Below are 22,281 nucleotides of genomic sequence, written 5' to 3'. Positions count from 1 at the left end.
CTGGGAACCAAAGGCTCCCCCTTTGCTGGGGCAGATGCAACTCATTCTTCAGTGGCTGCCCAGCTGCTTTTGGCAGGGCTGGGGCATGGGCTGGGGTGCGTACGAAATGGGAGTGGGCTCCTGGCCCTGCCAACAGCCCCCAGCACCCCCCATGCCCTGGGCTGGGGCTGGGGCAGCCAGCCCGACACAAACAAACCCCCATGGTGGGAGCAGAGGTGGGGCTCCAGAACCCATGCTGGGGCTGCTTTGCTGTGCAGGCAAGGAAGGGCTTGGGCTGCTCCACTGCCCTTGTTTGCTTTGGGGTCACTGTGATTTTGGGGGACAGTGCAGGGGGGAAGAGAGAAAGTGTGGGCTTCCCACAGCCATGGCTGGGTTTTTCCCTGGCATGCAGGGGTTGGGCCTTCCTCAAGGCCCTTACAGAGACAAGAGTTTTTACCGTTTTACTTGTTTTCCCTTTTTGCATCTAATCTCTTTTCAATAATGTGTTGTTTGTTTTAGCAGAGGAAATGTTCCAGGTGATCCAGTGTGGATGGGGAAGTGCTGGGGAGCACCTGTGGCGTGGATGGGCCGTGCCCTTGGAGAAGGCTGAGGCCATGGTTTGGGAGCAGCTTTTCTTCCAGCCGTGGCTGGCGTGAGGTGGGTCCCTGTGTGCTTGGCAGGGTGGGATCAGAGCTTTTGGGAGCTGGCAGCGAGCACAGGAGCATCCTGCTCTGGGCAGCTGCTGAGGGCTGGATGTGCCCTGGCTGGCTGCAGGCTGGGCACATGTGCTGCCCTCCTGCTCTGCTGCCAAAGGCAGCAGGGATGGGCAGCTCTGGGCACAGCTCTGGGCACAGCCAGCATGACCTGGGCACCGCAGGCCTTGGCACAAGGGCACAGGAGCCCTCAGCTGACGGGCACTTTCTGCTTTCTCTCCTTGCAGCCGGGCTCTGCGGGTGCTGAGGCTGCTCTGGGCTCTGCCAGGGCTCTGCTGGGCTCAGCCCTGGGCCCAGCTGGGCTGGCTCTGCCCTCACATTGCTCTGACAGCTCTGCATCGGACGAGCCCCTTCCGAGCACAGCGCCTGAGCTTTCTGCTTTGGTAGGTGAGTGAGACACTGCTGCAGGGCCCAGAGATTGCAGCTGGGGACACACATGCAACTAGCAAGGACCCAAACTCTCCACAGTCCCGGCTGAACGCCTGGATCTGCACAGGGTGTTCTGTCTGTCCCATTCTTCCTTCTTGATTGGCTGGAATTGTGCAATTGCACTTTCTTCCTCCTCTAGAAGTGCCACGAGTGGGCCAAAGCTGGCGAGTGGGCCGTGCTCCTGAGGCAGTGCAGTCTGGAGCTGGTGGATGGAGAATTGCCCTTCTGCACTGCCAAACCAGAGCAAAAACCTGTCAGTGGGACTTTGTGTCTCTAAGAGATCCCTGACAGTTTCAAAGGGAATGTGCAGCTCATTCCCAGGCTGAGAAGGAAGGTAATCTTCTAAAGGATTTGGGCTTTGACAGAGTTTCCATTCCCAGTCCTGCTTGGAGCTGGAAGGGCACAAAGCAATTTCCTCTTGCTTCAACCACAATTTCAAATACAAATTTCAAATGTTTGGAAACAAAGCCCAAAATCTTTTAAAAGGCTGCTGAGGTCAGTAAGATGGATGCACGCCATCGGCACATTTACAATGTAAATAACTGAGTTGTCTTTTTAAAAAGATCATTTACCTCTTAATGCAAAGAATGTAACTTGGCATTTATGTTTTGATTTTTTCAGTAACTGTATGTTATGTTTTTTCTCTTACACTTGGATTTTACTCTTATCTTTTACAATTTACCTATTTTTCTTTTTTCCTTTTTTTTCCTTTCAATAGAAAACATGTCCTATCAAAGGAATGTCCGTTGCTCCTGGTTCCCGTGTGGAGCAGCTCCCTTCCTGCTGGCTGAGCTGCTCAGGCAGAGCCCGGCAGCTCCTGGCCCTGCAGGGCTGAGGCTTTTCCCCATTGCTGGGCACAGACTGATGGGGCAGCACTGCTGAACACGGGCACACAGAGGGACCAGCAGCAGCTGCCTTTGGCCACCTGAGGCTCCAAGGCCCAAACTCTGAGCAGCCAGGGCTGGAAGAGACTGGCAGGATCTGATCCCTGATTCTGGGCCAGGGCTGCACAAATGACCCCACAGCAGCAGCAGCAGCAGCAGCAGCACATGGAGCTGACTTTGAGCACAGCCCCTGCCCCTCTTCCCTCCAGTGTGCAGCGGTGTCACAGCAGCCTGAGGCACCTGGGAGCCCCCAGTGCCAGCAGGGACTGGAGATGGCAGCCCTGGGCTCCTGGAGGCTGTGCAAGGAACGGAGCTGGGCACTCCCTGTCCATGGGGAGCTTCCAGATGGAAAAGGCTGCTGTGCCCAGGCAGCTGCAAGGGCACAGAAAGGAGGCTCTGGAGCACTGGATCTGTGCCAGTGCCACAGTCCTGGGCAGCAGCCAGCGAGCCCTGGGGGAACACAGGGCACAGCAAGAGGGACAGAAGCAGGCAAGGGCAGAGACTGGAGAGAGCCAGGCCCGGGAGCAGGAACAGCTGCTCCATTGCACTCTTGGAGAAAGCTCTTGGCTGGTTCAAAGCACTGAAAGGCGTGAAGGGCAGAGAGAGGCCACAGCAAACAATGCTCCTGTTTGCACAGCCTCCCCTCTCCGTGTCCCAGAAGGAATTGCATGGACTGTGTTCTTCTCTCCGAGTCGTCTCATTCAGCATGAGCAGCTCAGCACCAGGAGCTGAAGGAGCTGAAGCCTCAGGCCACAGGAGCTGGGCAAGAGGGAACTTTTGGAACAAAGTAATGCTGCTAAAATAGCCCCAGCTGAATGCAGTGGATAGAATCATGGAATCACAGAATCCTTTCTGTTGGAAAAGCCCTCTGAGCTCACCCAGTACAGCCGCTCACCCATCAGTGCCAAGCCCAGCACTAAACCACTTCCCTGAAGTGCCAAGGCCTGGACACGAGCCCTGAGTGAGGCCTGGACAGCAGGTCCTGAGCCAAAGGTGGCCTCTGGATGAACCTTCCATCCAAAGGTTATCTTTGTATCTGCTCCCTGATGAAATATGCATGGTCATTAGCCCTGTGATAGATGTAGCCACTCATTAGTGAAACATGTATTGACCTTTGTGTATTTAGAAGCCAGACAAGGCCATGAAATCTGACATCTGGCTTTGTTTGGGGCTGAAGGATCAAAGTCAGCTCCCTTGGTTCCTCCTTGAGCCCTGGCCAGGCTTTGGGAGGCACCCAAGAGCAGGATGAAAGCAGATGTTGCCATACGAGCAGTGCTGTCAGTTTGTTCATTCAGCACTGTCAGAGCTGGGCCCTCTCCCAGCGGGGTTGGAGCCTCACCTGGGGCTGGAGGCACCTGCAGGAGTTCCCAGTGTCCAGGAGTGGCTCTGCAGCCCTTGGCTGTGACAGCTTCCCCAGCTGCTGTGTGGGTCTGGGGGATGGTAAAGGCTGAGGGTAAATGCTGCTGGATCTTTCTTAATCACTGCTGCAATCTTTGGTGGGGATGGTTGGGTGCATTGCTGAGCTGCTCCTTTTGTGATTCTTTGCTGCTTTGAGCTGCAGTGAATGACACTGATTCCTTCAGTTGGAGTCTGTGTCTTTGGTGCTGACTCTGCCCACCGGTAAAACAAAACTGGCACAGTCTGGCCAGATCCAAACAAAATGTCACTTTTTAAATGTAAATGTGAATAATCAGTCCCATCAGAAATTCCCAGCTGGGAAGCCCTTCCCTGGAGTTCCCTGGCTCTGGAGTGGGCTGAGGTCAGAGCCCCGTGGGAGCAGTGGGGCAGTCGGGTAAAAGAAGCTGAACCCCTGGATGACTTCAAATGCACATGAAAAAGGAAAAGACCTTGTGGGTTTGGGCAGACGAGGGTGAATTTTATTAAACAGCACCAACAGAAGGAAAAACTGTTGTTGAAATACTCCCACACAGAGTGACAAAAGGTTCCAATCTTGAGCTCAGGTTCATTTGTGCAAGTTAAATAATAACAATAACAATAATAATAACAATAACAATAATTGATTTTAATAGTTATATATAAGACAGTAATTTATATTTTTATCTATGTAATTGAAATTGACCCAGTGAAATATGGCTGACAATTATAATATGTCAGCTTTAGCCGCTCACTGTGACACTGAATACCCCACAGAAAAGGTCTGGCCAAGACCCAAATGTCAGTGGTAAGCTTAGTGAGATTGTATACAAGGAATAAAGGAGGAAGGGATGAAATTGGCTATTTTTATAGGATTTGCTGATGCTGTGATGTGCAATGCTTTGTCTGTTACTGTGAAAAATGCAGTGATTAAGACTGCTGGGTTTTTCATATCCCAGACAATCCACAAGCTGCAGGACTGGTTGAACAGGTGAAGGGGTTGTTAAAGGAGCAGTTGAAAAAATGAGGAGATGGGAACCTGTCCCAGATTTGCTCCATGCCCTTAACAATGGCCCATGGGGAAATGGAAACCCCCTGCATGGCTGCACCCAATTTACATTAATGAGCTAAATCAATTATTAGAAGAAATAATAAGTGATGCTGTTAAGATATCCAGTAGCACATGCTGTGTGCTCCAACAAACACAAATGGGGCTCTGCAGAACCTCACGGCCTTGGATTATCTGCTTGCTGGCCAGGCAGGAACCTGGGCTGTTCCAGGACCGGAATGTGGCAGGAATGTCTATCAGTGCTCGGTTTGAGGTCCAACAACCAGGAATCACCTCAATAGGAAGATGAGGAGAACAGTGGCAGAAAGAAGAAAATTCTTCCTGGTGGGATTGGGTCCCAAATTAGAGGCTGCTGTGAAATAAATTTGTGGCAGTCACTGTGATCATTGCAGTGTGAGCACTTGGTGTGTTATGATTTAATGTTAGAGTTGTTGTGACACCTTGTGCTGGAAATGGAGTACTGAGACTTGTCTAAAGAGAGACACAGTCTCAAGAAAAAACAGAAGCATTTGATAAAGAACAGAGAATAGCAACTAATTAGGCATGTTTTAAAAGGAATGCAAATTATAGCTCTGAGTAATGAACTTGAACAGCACTTAATTGAAGAACAAGAGGCAATGCCTTTATACCTAATACCTAAATCTAAACTGTGTTATTGAAATTGTTCTGAAGGTTGCAGTTCATCTGTAGGTCAAAGCACTGATTGAAGCACTGAGGCCTCACCAGGCCCTGACCGAGGCCTGAACAATGGGCCCTGAGGCAAAGCTGAGCTCCAGATGAACCTTCCAAGCAAAGGTTATATTTGTATCTGCTCATTAATGAATTTATCTTAATGAATTTATCTTAATGAATTTATATTTATATTGCTAATATTATTAGCAATGTGATCTCTGTATGTGTTCATGGGTGAAATGTGGATTTACCTTTCTGTATTTAAAAATCAGACAAGGCCCCATCTGGCTTTGTTTGGGGCTGAAGGATCAAAGTCAGCTCCCTTGGTTCCTCCTGAGCCCTGGCCAGGCTTTGGGAGGGACCCCACAGGAGGATGAAAGCAGATGTTGCCCCACTAGCAGTGCTGTCAGTTTGTTCATTCAGCACTGTCAGAGCTGGGCCCTCTCCCAGCGGGGCTGGAGCCTCACCTGGGGCTGGAGGCACCTGCAGGAATTCCCAGTGCCCAGGAGTGGCTCTGCAGCCCTTGGCTGTGACAGCTTCCCCAGCTGCTGTGTGGGTCTGGGGGATGGTAAAGGCTGAGGGAAAATGCTGCTGGATCTTTGTTAATCACTGCTGCAATCTTTGGTGGGGATGGTTGGGTGCATTGCTGAGCTTCTGCTTTTGTAATTATTTTCTAATAAGTATGTGTCTTTGCTGAGCTTATGCTTTTGTAATTTTTGCACACATACATCATATAAATTACACAATTTCTTCAGCTGGAGTCTGTGTCTTTGGTGCTGACTCTGCCCACTGGCAAAACTGACCCTGTGCGGCTCCACAGAACCAAGGGGCCCTTGTGACCCCGCTGTGCCTTGTGTAACCAGGGGATCATGGTGACCCTGTGGGACTCCATAGAACCAAGGGGCCATTGTGACACTGTGAGCCCTCATGGATCCATGGAGACCATTCTGACACTGTGGGGACTTGTGGGGACAGGCTCCATTGTTTTCCTCTCCCTGGCACTGCCCAGTTCAGCCTTTCCCTGCCCCAGCCCCAGCCCAGCAGAGCAGCAGAGTCAGGTCTGGCCCGGCAGCAGGAACTGGCGGCCCTGGAGGTCAGGGACAGCCACTCTGTGTCTGGAATGCTCAGCAGATGCTCAGCTCGGGCAGCTCCTGCAGCCCCAGGGACAGCCCTGCTGCCCAGCACAGCAGCAGAGTTGGCCCCGGGGCTCCTCAGGCAGCTCCTGCTGGCCCAGGGACAGGGCAGCCTCTTGCCAGGGCTCCTCTGCACCCCCACGGGCTCCTGCTCTGCTCCTGGCCCATGCCAGCTGCCCCCAGAGCCCTTCCCAGGGGAACGCGTCTGCGCTGGCCCGAGCAGCCACTGCTGCAGCCCCTGCCCTGCACCCCAGAGCCTGAGCTGGGGCTGCTGCTCTGCAGAGCACGGGGGCTGTGCTGCCCGGGGCCCTGGGTGCCTCTGCTGGGCTCTGCTGCTCAGCCTGGCACACAGAGGCAGCTGATGGTGCTCCCTGCACTGACCCCCTCCCACACAGGCTCTGCGCAGCCATGGAGGGGCTCAGAGGTGCCTGCCTTGTTCCAGGGCTGCCAGAGGGGCTCGGGGCTGCCCTGGATCCTCCTGGGGGAGCTCCCTGAGGGTCAGAGGAGTCAGTGCCCAGACCCCTTTCCCTGTGCCTGCTGTGTCCCTGGGCTGCAGAGCTCTCCTGGCTCACTGCAGACATTCAGTCCCTGATCTCAGGGTGACCCCACCCTGGCCAGGCCTGTGCCCAGTGAGCTCCACTCCCTGCTGGTCCCTGGCACACACACTGTCCCTGCCAATACTAACCAATAAGTGACCCTAAGGCATGGGGACTGGGGGACAGACATTTAGGACAGCATATGGGGCAAGGCTTGGGGCGCTGACCCCCGGCCGCTGGCTAATCACTCAACATCCTGGAGCGAAGCTTCTAGATGGAGGGGATGGGATGCTGAGTGATTGACAGAGAGCCAGGGTGAGGATTTGGGGATGATCTCAGCAAGGGAAAGGGATTACACAGGTAAAGGGAGGGAGGTACCATCTGGGATGAACCATTTGGGAAAAAGACGGGGATTCAAAAACAAAACTATTGCAAAGTATTGCAAAGTATAAAAACACACTAGGAGACACCACCCAGATCTGGTGTTTGCTGGCACTGCCAGTGCTCAGATCCAGCAGTTTCCCAGTGGCAGCACAGCCCAAGTCCAGCAGTCTGCTGGCACAGAAAGACAAAACCTTGCAATTTTCTGGTGATAGCACCGGCAGCACCCAGATCTGCGGTTAGCTGGCACCGCCAGTGCCCAGATCTGGCAATTTCCTGGTGCTGGCACTACCCAAATGCAGCAATTGTCTGGAAAAGAAAGCCAAAACCCGGCACTGCCCAGATCTGGTGTGTTGGGGTTTGTTTAAAAGAAGAGGGAGACCTCGGCTTAAGGCCGTGGGAAAACCCTCTTCAGTTGGGGTCAGCAGGAGCTCCCGCCCATGATCCTCTTGTTCAGTTATGCAATTGTTACTAGAAAGTTCTGAGTTCTTTTTGCTACCATTGGTTACTTTATACTGCAAAAACTGTAATATTCTTAATCCTTCCTTCCTCTTGGGTCCTTCCCTCAGATCCCACCTTAACCCCTCCCCATAAATAAATGTATAAATATTCCTGCTAGACCCTGGACCCAGGCCTTTTTCTGCTTCTCTCTCTGTACTGTGTACGCCGTCCTGTTTGTCGTGTTTGCCTTCAGTAAAATTCTGTTTCCAGACAACAAGATTAAAGCAGTCGCTGTCTGTAAAGTTGCCAGAGCTGGTTCTCAGGGAAACCACTGGTCAACAGTGCAGACGAGGACCAGAAGGTTTCACTGGTGTTTGCTGGCACTGCCAGTGCCCAGATCTGGAAATTTCCCTATTCTGACACAGCCCAAGTGCAGCAATTTGCTGGCACAGAAATCCAAAACCTTTCACCTTTCTGCTACTGGGTCTGGCAATGCCCACATCTTGTGTTTCCTGCACCAGAACCCAGATTTGGAAATTTCCCGATACCAGCCCAAATCTGGCAGATTTCTGTCACTGGCAACGACACCACCCAGATCAGGTGTTTGCTGGCAGTGCCAGCGCCCAGATCTGAAAACTGCCTGGTGCTGGCACAGCCCAAGCCCAGTGATTTGCTGGCACAGAAAGCCATAATTTTGATATTTGCAGGTTCTGGCTCCAGCACCATTCAGCTCTGGTGTTTGCTGGGACCGCCAGTGCCCAGATTTGGAAATTTCCCGATGCATTCACAGCCAAGGTCCAGCAATTTGATTTTAGCCACCTTAGGAAGAGAAGTTCCTCGGACTGTGACTTTCCTTTTTCTTGGAACTGTTTACACCTGCTCTGGACTGAAAACCCAGACAAACACCGGCAGCTCACACCTGTGGCCCCTGAGCTCTGGGATGCTGCATTCCAGCGCCAGAGGGACTTAGAAGAGACCGAGGGAGCCAACTACAACCCACAAAAAGGACTTTTTGAATTGCATCTCTTCAGCACTGTCCGAGACTTTATTTATTATTATTAATTTTTCATGCTTGTGAATACTTTACTTGTTAAATAAACTGGGGTTTTTTCACTTTTCTCAAGGGAAGTCTTTTCCTGAACTAGAACGGGCAGAGGCTTTCTAGGCGGACCCCTTTTGGAGGTTTCCTCCCAAAATTAGCCCTAAGCAAGCACAAACAGTAACCATGAAAACTTCACCAGTGGCATCATTTCCTGGTGGCAAATCTTGCGACAGAAGCTTGACCTTGTTCTCCATGAGAGATTCTTGGGAAGAGCAGACAGGAGAAGATTCCTGGAAAACTGAAACAGCTTTCCAGAAGTGAAATGAAAACGAAAGAAACAATCCAAGATGTTTTCCTCTATTTATTTCTGCGCTCCCCTTTTCCATGTTGGGGCAGAAGCAGGGGCCGTCCCGGGGGCGCGTGGGGCTCGCACGTGGGGCTTGTGGGGCCAGCGGGGAACGGGCGCAGGGACCGGCGGCCGAAATATCAGGAACTTGGGGGTAAAGATTGGGAAAAGCAACTCGGGACCCCCACAATGGCCCAATTCCCCCCCAAGATTCACCTGCCAGCCCCCAAATCCCCCGCATTCACCCCCAAATCCCTCCCATCTCCCCAAATCCCATCCAGGACCCCCACGACCCCTCACGGACCCCCCCAAAACCTCACCCGGGAGCCCCAAAACCCCCCCAGTTCCCCCCAAAACCCCCCAAAAAGCCTCAACTACCCCCAAAATCGCCTCAGGACCCTTCCAGCCTCGGCTACCATCCCCAAATCCCCCCCCGGATGCCTCCACCCTGGCCCGGCTGCTCCCGCTGCTGCGCCCCCCCTCCCCTGCCTCTGCCGCGCTTGGCTCGGCGCCGCTTATGAGAGCCCAGAAACCACCCAAATCCCCCCCAAAACCGGCCTCGGAGCCCCAAAATCCCCCCCAATTGCCCCAGAGTCCCCGCAAATACCCCCAAAATCCCCCCCGGACACCTCCGCCCCGGCCCGGCCGCTCCCGCCACCGCTGCCCCCCCGCCCCCTTCCCGCCGCCGCCTATGCCGCGCTCGGTTCGGCCGCGCTCGATGCGAGTCCAGAAACGGCCCCGATTCACCCCAAAACCGGCCTGGCAGCCCCCCGATCCCCCCAGCAGCCCCAAAATCCCCCCGATTCCCCCCAACCCCCCCCGCGGACACCCCCAACCTGAGCCGGGCCGATCCCGCCGCCACCATTGCCGCGCCCGGAAGCCCTGAGCATTTTGGCGGGAAACATCCGGGGCATTTTGGCGGGAAATTCCCGGAACTCCGGCCCGAAAAGTCGGGGCTTTTGGGCTTCAATCCCCCCCGTTCTGGGCATGGATTTGGGTGGGGATTTTGGGGGTGAAAACCCGGGAATGTTGGGCTTGAAAATCGCGACTCTGGGCGTTCCAGACCGGGACCTTTGGGTCCTGGAAGGGGAAAAAAATCGGGGAAGATTTGGGGTTCAAAATCGGATTGTTTGGGGTTGAAGCCCGGCATTTCTGGGCTTCAAAACCCGAATCTTTTAGGGATGGATCTCCGGATTTTTGGGGTAAAATCCTGCATTTGTAGGGCCTGAGAAAGGGGGGAAATGGGAATTTTGGGTCCTTGCAGGGAGAAAATCTTGGAGTGTTTAGGGCTCCAACCGGCATTTTTGGGGTTAAAAATTGGGAATTTCTTTCTGCCTGGCTTTCAGGCTTTCTGTTTTAGCTTTTCTTTCCTTGCTGAGCTGCGATGGCCACAAGTTCAGCTCAGCATCCCTCCGGGACTGTCCAAATGCCTCCAAGTGCCCCGAAAACCCACTCGGGAGCCCCAAAATGCCCCCAGGTCATCCCAGCATTCATCTTGGAGCCCCCAAAATGCCCCCGTTTCCCCCAAAACCAGCTCAGCTGCCCCCAAATCCCCTGCGGACTCCTCCGACCGGGCCCGGCTCCTCTGTCGACGGGAGCCCCGAACTGGCCCCAGCTGACCCGAAACCCCACCCGGGAGGGAGCCCCAGGTGCCACCCGCACGCCCCAAATCCCAGCTGTGCACCCCAAACCCCACCGAGGCCCCGCACGGTTGGATTGGGTTTTGTTCCATTTTATTGGATTTTCTCTCTCCCGCACCCGCCCGGGGCCAGCAAGGGAGAGCCCCAGGGCCGGCCCGGGCACGGGGACCGGCGAGGGCCGTGAACGGCCGGGCGGGATCGGGGAAAAGAACCGGGCACAGCCGGGCGGGATCGGGGTAAAGAACCGGGCATGGCCGGGCGGGATCGGGGTAAAGAACCGGGAACGGCCGGGCGGGATCGGGGAAAAGATCCGGGCACGGCCGGGCGGGATCGGGGTAAAGAACCGGACATGACCGGACGAGATCGGGAAAAAGAACCGGGCACGGCTGGGTGGGATCGGGGTAAAGAACCAGGCACGGCCGGGTGGGATCGGGGAAAAGAACCGGGCACAGCCGGGCGAGATCGGGGTAAAGAACCGGGCACGGCCGGGGATCCCCGGGGGGAATATCGGGGTGGAATCCGAGACACAGTGAGGAAACATTGGGGAAAAATGGGGAAAATTAGGGACACACGGCCCCAGTCAGAGTTAGGGTAAGGGTTGGGGTTAGGGTTAGGGTTGGGGTTAGGGTTGGGGTTAGGGTTAGGGTTGGGGTTAGGGTTGGGGTTAGGGTTAGGGTTAGGGGTTAGGGTTGGGGTTAGGGTTAGGGTTAGGGTTAGGGTTAGGGTTAGTTTTGAATTAATGTGTTTTGATTCTGTCTTTAAGTTTTGATGACATTCTTTTTAATTCTATATATTTTATTTTGATGATGAAAAAAAGTAAATAAATAAACACAATTGAAAAAATCAAAAGGAGAATGTGAGACCAGGACCTGCTAGCCTAGAGATTATGGGAGTGCAGCTCACTCGATGTGCCAGTGTCTCACTACATCCTTTCCTCATTGGGCCTCTCTCTTCCTCTTTGGCCATGTTTTCTTTGTGTCATCTGTGCTGCTCTTTGTTACTTGGCATTACAACAGGGCCACACATTGACATGTTTGGGGGACAATGGATCCAAAAGATCCTGTCTAGTCAAAGGTTTTCTACCTAGGTGTGTTCTGTGCTCACCAAAGGCCTGAGCGAAGAAACCAAGAGAAGTGTGCCCAAATCCCAAAGCTTTGCTCCTTTGCAATCTCCCACAGATCTGGCTCACAGGGGTCTTCAATCACACTTCCATAGGTAAGAAGAGGTCATGTATTTCACTGGGAAATGATGCACTGCTTTGGCAAAGTTCACCTGTACGTATATTTACCCGGGACAGCAGTGCAGCTGTGTTGTTTGCACCTTGTTTGCAGAAGATCATTTGGGATCTCCTTTTTGTGTCTCATGCAGAAAAGGAGCTCTTAATAATACCACGCTACTTAAACCACATTGGGACGCAGCTCTGTAGTGGTTCACAATGAAGCAGACGACCTGCTTTGTCACTGCCAGCCCTGCTGAGCCTGCGAGGGACTGTAGTGTATCCCATGTCTGTTTTGCCTCAGGGCAAAGCTTGGTTTTCCTTATTAGTGTGGAGTAAATACAAGAGTAACAAAATGGACAATTAAACCGGCCACTTTGGAGGATATGCTCATGCTTTGGCATGTCAGTCCTGTACCTCATGCACCCAAGGCTTGTTACTCATCATGAAATATTTTAACAAAAAAACCTCAGCTCTCATGTTACATCTGAAGAAAACTGCATCAGATCATCAAGAATTCTGCTGTCAGGAACAAGACAGGAGCCTTCCGACACTCACTTGCAGCTGTCCCGGATTGCTGCAGCCCTTTGTGCAAAGCTGCTGCAGACAGAGTGTTTGGAGTTGGTTTGGGCCTTTATGAAAGATCTGTGGAGCAGTGTGCAGGGCTCTCCTGGCAGGAAACTGTTTGTCCAAGCCCAGGGACACGGTGCCGGCAGGAGCGGAGCGGCCCCGCTCCCAGCCCGAGAGTCTGTGAGCTGAGCCACGCCGGGGAGACAAGGCAGCGAGGGGCTCCAGCCCAGCTGCTTCACTGCCCTGCCCGCCCCATGGAGCTCTGCCGTGGGAGAAAGCCGACACCGGATGAGTCCCCGAGCTTCCATCAGCTGCTGGAACTGCCCCGTGACAGCTCCTGTTCTTCCGAGAGAGACCCCGGCGCCTTCTTGGAACGCGTGTCATGGGGCGATTCTGTTTGATAATAAACTGTTGGGGGTTTGCCACTTTCATCCATTAGTAATAATTTCCTATTGCTGGAAAGGGATTGTTGGCACACTTTAGAGGAGACGACTTCTTGCACAATATCCTGTTGGAAGTTGTCTCAAACTGTGTGAGACAGATGGCTTCACACAGGAGCATCCCCAAGGCTGCTGAGGGGAAGGCACAGAGGAAGACAAACCCAGTATTTCTGAGGGAACTCCTTGACACAAACCCAACCTGAGTTGTCAAACAGCAGACCTGATGTTTCGAGACATGGGCCAAAGGGGAAACCTTTCAGTGTGTTTGGTCCAGGCTGGGCTATGCTCGAGGCAAAGGTGTGTCAGTGTGTTGGATAATACTCTTTTCTTGACCTAGAGATGGGGACACTGAGAGGTGTTTTAAAAGCTTTTATTCAATCTTCAGTCTTATGAGAAGGGTGAGACAATACAGATGTTATAATTCATGCCATCACAATCAGAAGCCAACTACTTCCTAATTATAATACACTATAAGCGTTTCTTGGTCTTTCAGCCTTTTGCCATGCCATGTTGTAGATGCCTTAAAGCCAATGATTTAAAAACACTCTTTGTGGGTCCCACTACAATGCATCTTTCATAGCTCTGTTTTTCCAAAATCTTATTTGCAAGGCCATCTTTTGAAACTTTTTTCCAGCTGCATTCCTCTCTCAACAATATCTGTCCTATTCCATGGAAATGTTTAAGTTACCATTACTTGTCTCAAGATTTATATACTGATTCATACTTTCTGGGCCTTCTATTAGGCCCTAAAAACTTTCTACAAACCCATTTCCCACATCAGTGCACTTGGCTCCTTCTCTCCTCATTGTGCCTGGCAAGCACAGGAGCCCAGAGCTGCTGCAGAACCCATCCCAGCACTCAGTGGGAGCAAACTTGTGTCCAGTCCTCACCCAGAGCTGCGGTGCCCAGCATTCCACCACTCTGGAATGAGGAACTGTTCCTGCTCTTTCAGAAGGAGCTAAGGAGGTTTGGTCTTCAGATCAATTGTCTGCAGGCTCCTGCAGTGCCTGGTGCTGCTCCCTTGCCAGAGGCACCCCAGGCCAGGGGGGCACATCTGGGCTGCTGTGTCTGGCTCTGGGGCTCCCTGTTCTGGGCAGTGAGGAGGAGCTGCAGAGGCTCTGCAGGACTGACAGGATGGGCTTTGGGGCTGGCAGGAGAAGCTGAGGGACCTGGGCTGCTGCAGCTTCTGAACAGGAGGCCCAGGGCTCATCCTGCAACTGCTCCAAGGGTGCTTTCAGAGAACCCCAGAATCAGCAAGGGTGGAACAGACCATGGAGATCATCAAGTCCAACCTATGCCCTGACACTGTCTCCCCTGGGCCTCCTCTCCTCCAGGATAAACAACCCCAGCAGCTCCCTCAGCCACTCCTCAAAGCTCTTGTGCTCCAGACCCCTCCCCAGCCTTGTTGCCTTTCTCTGGACACGCTCCAGCCCCTCCATGTCCTTCCTAAATTGGGGGGCCCAGAAGTGGACACAGCACTCGAGGTGCTGCCCAAGCTGTGCTGAGCACAGGGGAACAATCCCTGCCCTGCTCCTGCTGGCCACACCATTCCTGAGCCAGGCCAGGAGCCATTGGCCTCCTTGGCCACCTGGGCACTCTGCTGCCTCATGTCCAGCCTGCTCTCCATCAGTCCCTGCAGGTTCCCTTTCTGCCTGGTTGCTCTCCAGCCACTCTGGCACCTTGTTGAGGGAGGGAGGCAGGGAGGGAACGGGTCCAGATCCAATCCTTCCTGAAATGTGGTGTTTGCTGGCACTGCCAGTTCCCAGATCTTGATATTTCCCTATTCTGGCACAGCCCAAGTGCAGCAATTTGCTGGCAAAGAAAGCCAAAACCAAGCAAAGACCTGGTACCTACAGCAACCCGATCTCGGGTTTGCTGACACTGCCAGTACCCAGATCCGGAATTTTTCAGATGCCTGCACAGCCTAATTCCAGCAGTTTGCTGGCACAGAAAATAGGCATCTGGAAATTTCTCAGTGCCAGCACATTCCCCACCCAGATCTGGTGTGCGCTGGCACTGCCAGTGCCCACATCTGGCAATTTCCCTCTTCTGGCACCACCCATATCCAGAATTTGCAGGCAAAGAAAGCTAAAACCTGGCAATTTCCTCTTGCCAACACCGCCCAATCTGGAGTTTGTTGGCAGCAGGATCCCAAGAAAGATGGAAGGAAAGAAGGAAAGAAAAGAGGAAGGCATCCAGATCCAGTCCTTCCTGGAGCCTGGAGCCTGAAATGGGCTGTTTGCTGGCACTGCCAGTGCCCAGATCTGGAAATTTCCCTATTCTGACACAGCCCAAGTGCAGCAATTTGCTGGCACAGAAATCCAAAACCTGTGGCAGCTTCCTGCTGCTGGGTCTGGCACCACCCACATCTTGTGTTTCCTGCACCAGAACCCAGATTTGGAAATTTCTCAGTGCCAGCAGAACCCAAATCTGGCAGATTCCTGTCGCTGGCAATGACACCACCCAGATCTGGTGCTGGCTGGCAGTGCCAGCGCCCAGATCTGAAAACTTCCTGGTGCTGGCACGGCCCAAGTCCAGGGATTTGCTGGCACAGAAAGCCAAAATTTGGAAATCTGCAGGTTCTGGCACCAGCACCATCCAGATCTGGTGTTTGCTGGGACCGCCAGTGCCCAGATTTGGAAATTTCCCGATGCATTCACAGCCAAGGTCCAGCAATTTGATTTTAGCCACCTTAGGAAGAAAAGTTCCTTGGACTGTGGCTTTCCTTTTTTTTGGAACTGTTTACACCTGCTCTGGATTGAAAACCCAGAAAAACACCAGCAGCAGCTCACACCTGTGGCCCACCAAGCTCTGGGACGCTGCATTCCAGAACCAGAGGTACTTAGATGGGACCGAGTGAGCCAACTACAACCCACAAAAAGGACTTTCTGAATTTGCCATCTCTTCACCACTGTCAGAGGTTTGATTTAATATTATTCATTTTTCATGCTTGTGAATACTTTACTTGTTAAATAAACTGGGGTTTTTTCACTTTTCTCAAGTGAAGTCTTTTCCTGACCTAGTAGGGGGAGGGGCCGCTTCAATTCGCTTTCTAGGCGGACCCCTTTTGGAGGCTTCCTACCAAAATTAGCCCTAAGCAAGCACAAACAGTTACAATGAAAATTTCACCAGTGGCATCATTTCCTGGTGGCAAATCTTGTGACAGAAAATTGACCCTATTCTCCATGAGTGATTATTGGGAAGAGCAGACAGGAGAAGATTCCTGGAAAATTGAAACAGCTTTCCAGAAGTGAAATGAAAATGAAAGAAACAATCCAAGATGTTTTCCTCTATTTATTTCTATGCTCCCCTTTTCCATGTTGCACTACTTCTTCATCCCAGTAATTCCAGATGCATCTCTAAGATCGGTGACTTAGTGATTTTTAGACACTCTAAAATACCATGAGCCACACACAGTTTTCCTTCCCCTGTTTTTACTGGAAAGCAACACTGGAGATGTAAGTGCAGTGCTGGGCTCAGGTAGGAATCCTACCCCAAGGGAAGGTGGCCCGACAGTGTTTGACGCTCAGCAAGGACAATGCACAGCAGCAAGCGAGGGGATCGCTGTGCCAGTGCGCAGGAGTCAGGGCTCTGCACCTGTGCTCAGCGCTGCAAAGTTCCCGTGTTTGGGCAGACGGAGGGGCTGTCCCCGGGGCGCGCGGGGCTCGAACGTGGGGCTCGTGGGGCGAGCGGGGAACGGACACGGGGACGAACGGCCCCGGTGCTTCAGTTGTAGCGGCGGCAGCGGCAGCAGCAGCAGCGGCGGCAGCAGCAGCGGCGACAGCAGCAAAAGCAGATAGACTAGAAAAATCGTTCTTTCTCTTTCTCTCTTTCTTTCTCTCTCTCTCCCTTTCCCGCTGTCGGGAACCCTTCTCTCGGGGTCCCTTGCGCGGCGTTCCTTTCCTCTCCCCGCTTCTCTCTCCCCTGCAGGGCCGGGCCATGCCCCCGGCCCGCCCCCGGCCCCGGGCGGGGCTGCCCCGTGCCCGGCCCCGGCCGTCCCGCCGCGGTCTCGCCTCCGCCCGGCTCTGGCTGTACTGGCGGTGGCGCTGCTGGGCGGGCATCAGTGCCTGGTGCGGGGACGGCCTCGCCGCCCTTTGCCTCCGCCTGGCCCGAGCCCGGCCCCAGACCCGACCCCGGCCCCGGCCCCGGCCCCGGCCCCGCCCCCGACCCCGGCCCCCGCCCTGGCCCCGGCTCCTCCCGGGCCCCGCGGAGCACACACGTGGCGCGGCCGCTCCCGCCGCCTCCGGTGCGGCTTCCCCGGCCCGAGCTCCGCCGCTCGGCAGCGCGGCCGCCGGCCCCGAGCCTCCCGTGCCGCGTTCCCGGGAGCGAACGCCTGGGCATGGCCGGCCCGGGACGGGTGAGGGGCGCTCGGGGGCCGTTGCTGGCCCCGGGCCGAGCGCTGACCGCCGCGTCCCGCCCGCAGGGACGGCGCAGGAGGCCCTGCAGGAGCGGTACCGGCTGGGATCGCTGCTGGGGCGCGGCGGCTTCGGAAGAGTCTTCGCGGCCACGCGGCTCTCGGACGGCGCCCCGGTGAGCGGCGGGGCCGGCGGCGGGCGCAGGAGGAGGGGATGGAGGAGGAGGAGGGCGGAGGGCGGAGGATGGGGCTCGCAGTGCGGGCGGCGAGCTCACCCCGCTGCTGCCCTTGGCTTGCAGGTGGCCATCAAAAGGGTGCCACGGAACCGCGTCCGGCACTGGGGCGAGCTGGTGAGTGAGCCGGGCCAGCAGCCGGGGCTGCCGGCCGGGAATGAGCCGAGGCCCGGCACGGTGGAAGCCGCCAGGACGCCCCAAGGGAGAGCGGGCGTGGGGCCAGCGCAGGGCGCAGAGCATCCCGGGCTGGCTGAGGGCTTCCCCAGGCCTGGCACGGCATCGGCCCCACTGACGGCATCGTGCTCCTCCCGCAGCCCGACGGCACCAGCGCACCCCTGGAGATCGTGCTGCTGGCCAAGGTGTCCACTGGCTTCCCCGGTGTGGTCCAGCTGCTGGAGTGGCTCGAGCTCCCCAACTGCATCGTGATGGTGCTGGAGCGGCCAGAACAGTGTCAGGACCTGCAGCGTTTCATTCGGGCACAGCAGTTCCTGCCCGAGGAGGTGGCGCGGGAGCTGTTCCGCCAGGTGCTGGAGGCCGTGTGGCACTGCACCAGCTGCGGGGTCCTGCACCGTGACATCAAGCCAGAGCACATCCTGGTTGACCTGGACACCGGGCAGGCCAAACTGATTGACTTTGGCTGTGGCACCTACCTGCAGGACACTGTCTACACTCACTTTGCAGGTGAGCCTACACAGGGCTGTGCTCCTGCTGCTAACATCTCATGGCCCAACATCTCCCAGCCCAAGCTGGCTGTGGCAGTGGGGATTCTCCCTTTTGCTGCCAGTCAGGGCACTGAGTCTTCAGCTGAGTTGCTTTAGAGCAGGGCTGGGTGGGAAGCCATCTTCCAGCCCTGCTGGCAGCCTTTGCCAGCCACTCTGCCCAGAACTGGGGCTGGGCTGGGGCAGCCAGCCCGACCAAAACCCCCATGGGTGGGGGTAGCAGAGAGGGAGGGCGGAACCTGTGCCCCAGCCACTTTGGTGTGCAGACAAGAGGAAGGGCTTGGGCTGCTCCACTCACCCTGTTTGCCTTGGCTTCATAATATTTTTGGGGCAATGCAGGCAGGGAGGATAAGGGCAGGTTTTTTCCCCAGCATGGAGTGGGTTTTTCCTTTGCATGTCATGGTCGGGCCTAGCCAGGGCTGCCCTCTTCCAACACCAGAGGCTTCTTTTCCAACCCTAACGTTGTGCACAAGTCCCAGGTGCTGGCGAGAGGGCAGTGGTCACCCTGTGTGCCCCTGATGCAGCCCCCGCAGGCGCAGGGATGCTGGGGCCAGGCTCGGGGAGCAGCAGCATCCCCCTGATGAACTCCATCTGTATTCCATAGGAACACTGTTGTACAGCCCCCCGGAATGGAACGACTTTGGCTGGTACCATGGCGAGGCAGCAACAGTCTGGTCCCTGGGCATCCTGCTGCACCAGATGGTCTGCGGGGAGCACCCTTTCAGGAGGGGCCAGAACCTCAGCTGGGGCCAGCTCCCGCTGCCACAACGGCTCTCTCAAGGTGGATCCTCTTCTCTGGGCACGGGGGGAATCCCAGTGCTGGGAGACAGCAGCAGGGTCGTGGGCATCCCGCTCTGGCAGCTGCTGAGGAGGTGGCACATGTCCTGCTCTCCTCCAAAACAGGGAATTGATGGGAAAGTTTAGGCCCAGCTCTGAGCACATCCAGCATGGCCTGGGCACGGGAATAGTGGGGTAAAGCAGACAGGAGCCTTCTCTGGCTGACCGTCAGTTTCTGCTTTCTCTCCCCAGAGTGCAAAGACCTGATCAGGTGGTGTTTATCCGTGAACTCCTTGGACAGACCCACACTGGAAGACCTGTTCTGTGATCCTTGGATGTGGGATATTCCTCTGCCATAGAAGAAGGGAGAGAGCCACAGGCACACTTTGATCCAGAGCCCTGGTAAGTTCCTGCTCCACACATGCTGTGGCAATGAGAAGCAAAGGAACCCAGAGCTTTTTGTGCTGCCAGTGTCACTGCACTGGGGTCAAGGGATGGGAACACGCAGCCCTTGTGCTGGGGCTGAGCTGCTCTACCCAGTACTGGTGGCCGCCATCCCAGCTGGTTTTGCTTGTCCTGGTTCCCTGACAGCTGGGGCCCTGGGCAGAGCCCTGAGAGCCTGGTCTGCCCCCAGGGAAGGAGAAGGAGCCCCTGGAGAAGCTGTACCGGGTGGGGATGCTACTGCTGCTGCTGCTGCTGCTGCTGCTGCTGCTGGAGACAGTGAGGGTGACATCAGGGATGACAAGCTCTTCCTCAGCCTGGCCACTGGAGGCTGAAGGTGATGCACTTTGATTCTGGCACCTTCTTCAAAGCCAAACTCCACAGGGAATTTGCGGGTGAGTCCCCACCCGGGGAAATTCTGCCAGATTTGGGCATGGCCCAGCCTGGCTGGGAACCAAAGGCTCCCCCTTTGCTGGGGCAGATGCAACTCATTCTTCAGTCGGCTGCCCAGCTGCTTTTGGCAGGGCTGGGAGGAGGGGCTGGGGTGGGTACGAAATGGGAGTGGGCTCCTGGCCCTGCCAACAGCCCCCAGCACCCACTGTGCCCAGGGCTGGGGCTGGGGCTGGGGCAGCCAGCCCGACACAAACCAACCCCCATGGTGGGAGCAGAGGTGGGGCTCCAGAACCTGTGCACAGCTGCTTTGCTGTGCAGGCAAGGAAGGGCTTGGGCTGCTCCACTGCCCTTGTTTGCTTTGGGGTCACCATGATTTTGGGGAGCAGTGCAGGGGGGAAGAGAGAAAGTGTGGGCTTCCCTCGCCAGTGGGTGGGTTTTTCCTTGGCATGCAGGGGTTGGGCTTTCCTCAAGGCTCTGACAGACATAGGAGTTTTTAGCGTTTTTCTTGTTTTCCCTTTTTGAATCTAATCTCTTTTCAATAATGTGTTGTTTCTTTTCCCGAGGAAGCGTTGCAGGTGGTCCAGTGTGGATGGGGAAGTGCTTGGGAGCAGCTGTGGCGTGGATGGGCCGTGCCCTTGGAGAAGGCTGAGGCCATGGTTTGGGAGCAGCTTTTCTTGCAGCCGTGGCTGGCGTGAGGTGGGTCCCTGTGTGCTTGGCAGGGTGGGATCAGAGCTTTTGGGAGCTGGCAGCGAGCACAGGAGCATCCTGCTCTGGGCAGCTGCTGAGGGCTGGATGTGCCGTGGCTGGCTGCAGGCTGGGCACATGTCCTGCCCTCCTGCTCTGTGCCAAAGGCAGCAGGGATGGGCAGCTCTGGGCACAGCTCTGGGCACAGCCAGCATGGCCTGGGCACCGCAGGCCTTGGCACAAGGGCACAGGAGCCCTCAGCTGACGGGCGGTTTCTGCTTTCTCTCCTTGCAGCCGGGCTCTGCGGGTGCTGAGGCTGCTCTGGGCTCTGCCAGGGCTCTGCTGGGCTCAGCCCTGGGCCCAGCTGGGCTGGCTCTGCCCTCACATTGCTCTGACAGCTCTGCATCAGACGAGCCCGTTGCGAGCACAGCGCCTGAGCTTTCTGCTTTGGTAGGTGAGTGAGACTGTGCTGCAGGCCCAGAGATTGCAGCTGGGGACACACATCCAATTGGCAAGGACCCAAACTCTCCACAGTCCCGGTTGAACACCTGGATCTGCACAGGGTGTTTTGTCTGTCCCATTATTCCTTCTTTATTGTCTGGAATTGTGCAATTGCACTTTGTTCATCCTCTGGCAGTGCCACGAGTGGGCCAAAGCTGGCGAGTGGGCCGTGCTCCTGAGGCAGTGCAGTCTGGAGCTGGTGGATGGAGAATTGCCCTTCTGCACTTCCAAACCAGAGCAAAAAGCTGTCAGTGGGACTTTGTATCTCTAAGAAATCCCTGACAGTTTCAAAGGAAATGTGCAGCTCATTCCCAAGCGTAGAAGGAAGGTAATCTTCTAAAGGATTTGGGCTTTGACAGAGTTTCCATTCCCAATCCTGCTTGGAGCTGGAAGGGCACAAAGCAATTTCCTCTTGCTTCGACCACAATTTCAAATACCAATGTTGGAAACAAAGCCCAAAATCTTTTAAAAGGCTACTGAGGTCAGTAAGATGGATCCATGCCATCAGCACATTTACAATGTAAATGACTTTTTAAAAAGATCATTTACCTCTTAATGCAAATAATGTAACTTTGCATTTATGTTTTGGTTTTTTCACTGGCATGTTATGTTTTTTCACTAACACTTGGATTTTATTCTTATCTTTTACAATTTACCTAGTTTTTTTTTTTTCTTTTTTTTCCCTTTCAGTAGAAAACATGTCCTACAGAAGAAATGTCCTTTGCTCCTGATTCCCGTGTGGAGCAGCTCCCTTCCTGCTGGCTGAGCTGCTCAGGCAGAGCCCGGCAGCTCCTGGCCCTGCAGGGCTGAGGCTTTTCCCCGTTGCTGGGCACAGACTGATGGAGCAGCACTGCTGAACACAGGCACACAGAGGGAGCAGCAGCAGCTGCCTTTGGCCACCTGAGGCTCCAAGGCCCAAATTCTGAGCAGCCAGGGCTGGAAGAGACTGGCAGGATCTGATCCCTGACTCTGGGCAGACAGGGCTGCACAAATGACTCCGCAGCAGCAGCAGCAGATGGAGTTGACTTTGAGCACAGCCCCTGCCCCTCTTCCCTCCCGTGTCACAGCAGCCTGAGGCACCTGGGAGCCCCCAGTGCCAGCAGGGACTGGAGATGGCAGCCCTGGGCTCCTGGAGGCTGTGCAAGGAACGGAGCTGGGCACTCCCTGTCCATGGGGAGCTTCCAGATGGAAAAGGCTGCTGTACCCAGGCAGCTGCAAGGGCACAGAAAGGAGGCTCTGGAGCACTGGATCTGTGCCAGTGCCACAGTCCTGGGCAGCAGCCAGCGAGCCCTGGGGGAACAGAGGGCACAGCAA

At 55.1% G+C, this 22,281-nt stretch overlaps 1 protein-coding gene across 1 annotated transcript; it reads left to right on the top strand.

Annotated features, from left to right (window-relative positions):
- Positions 1–10,889: 10,889 nt before the first annotated feature.
- LOC132077000 (serine/threonine-protein kinase pim-1-like) lies at positions 10,890–19,307 on the top strand. Its single transcript, XM_059478438.1, has 6 exons — positions 10,890–11,168; positions 16,796–17,395; positions 17,519–17,569; positions 17,767–18,133; positions 18,776–18,952; positions 19,201–19,307. The coding sequence occupies exons 1-6, from the start codon at positions 10,890–10,892 to the stop codon at positions 19,305–19,307; spliced, it is 1,581 nt and encodes a 526-aa protein (XP_059334421.1).
- The last annotated feature ends 2,974 nt before the right edge of the window (positions 19,308–22,281 follow it).

The sequence above is a fragment of the Ammospiza nelsoni genome, chromosome 9 (assembly GCF_027579445.1).
Source record: "Ammospiza nelsoni isolate bAmmNel1 chromosome 9, bAmmNel1.pri, whole genome shotgun sequence".
NCBI classification, from domain to species: domain Eukaryota; kingdom Metazoa; phylum Chordata; class Aves; order Passeriformes; family Passerellidae; genus Ammospiza; species Ammospiza nelsoni.
Note: the sequence above shows the minus strand (reverse complement) of the source record. Positions and strands in the feature narration are given on the sequence as shown.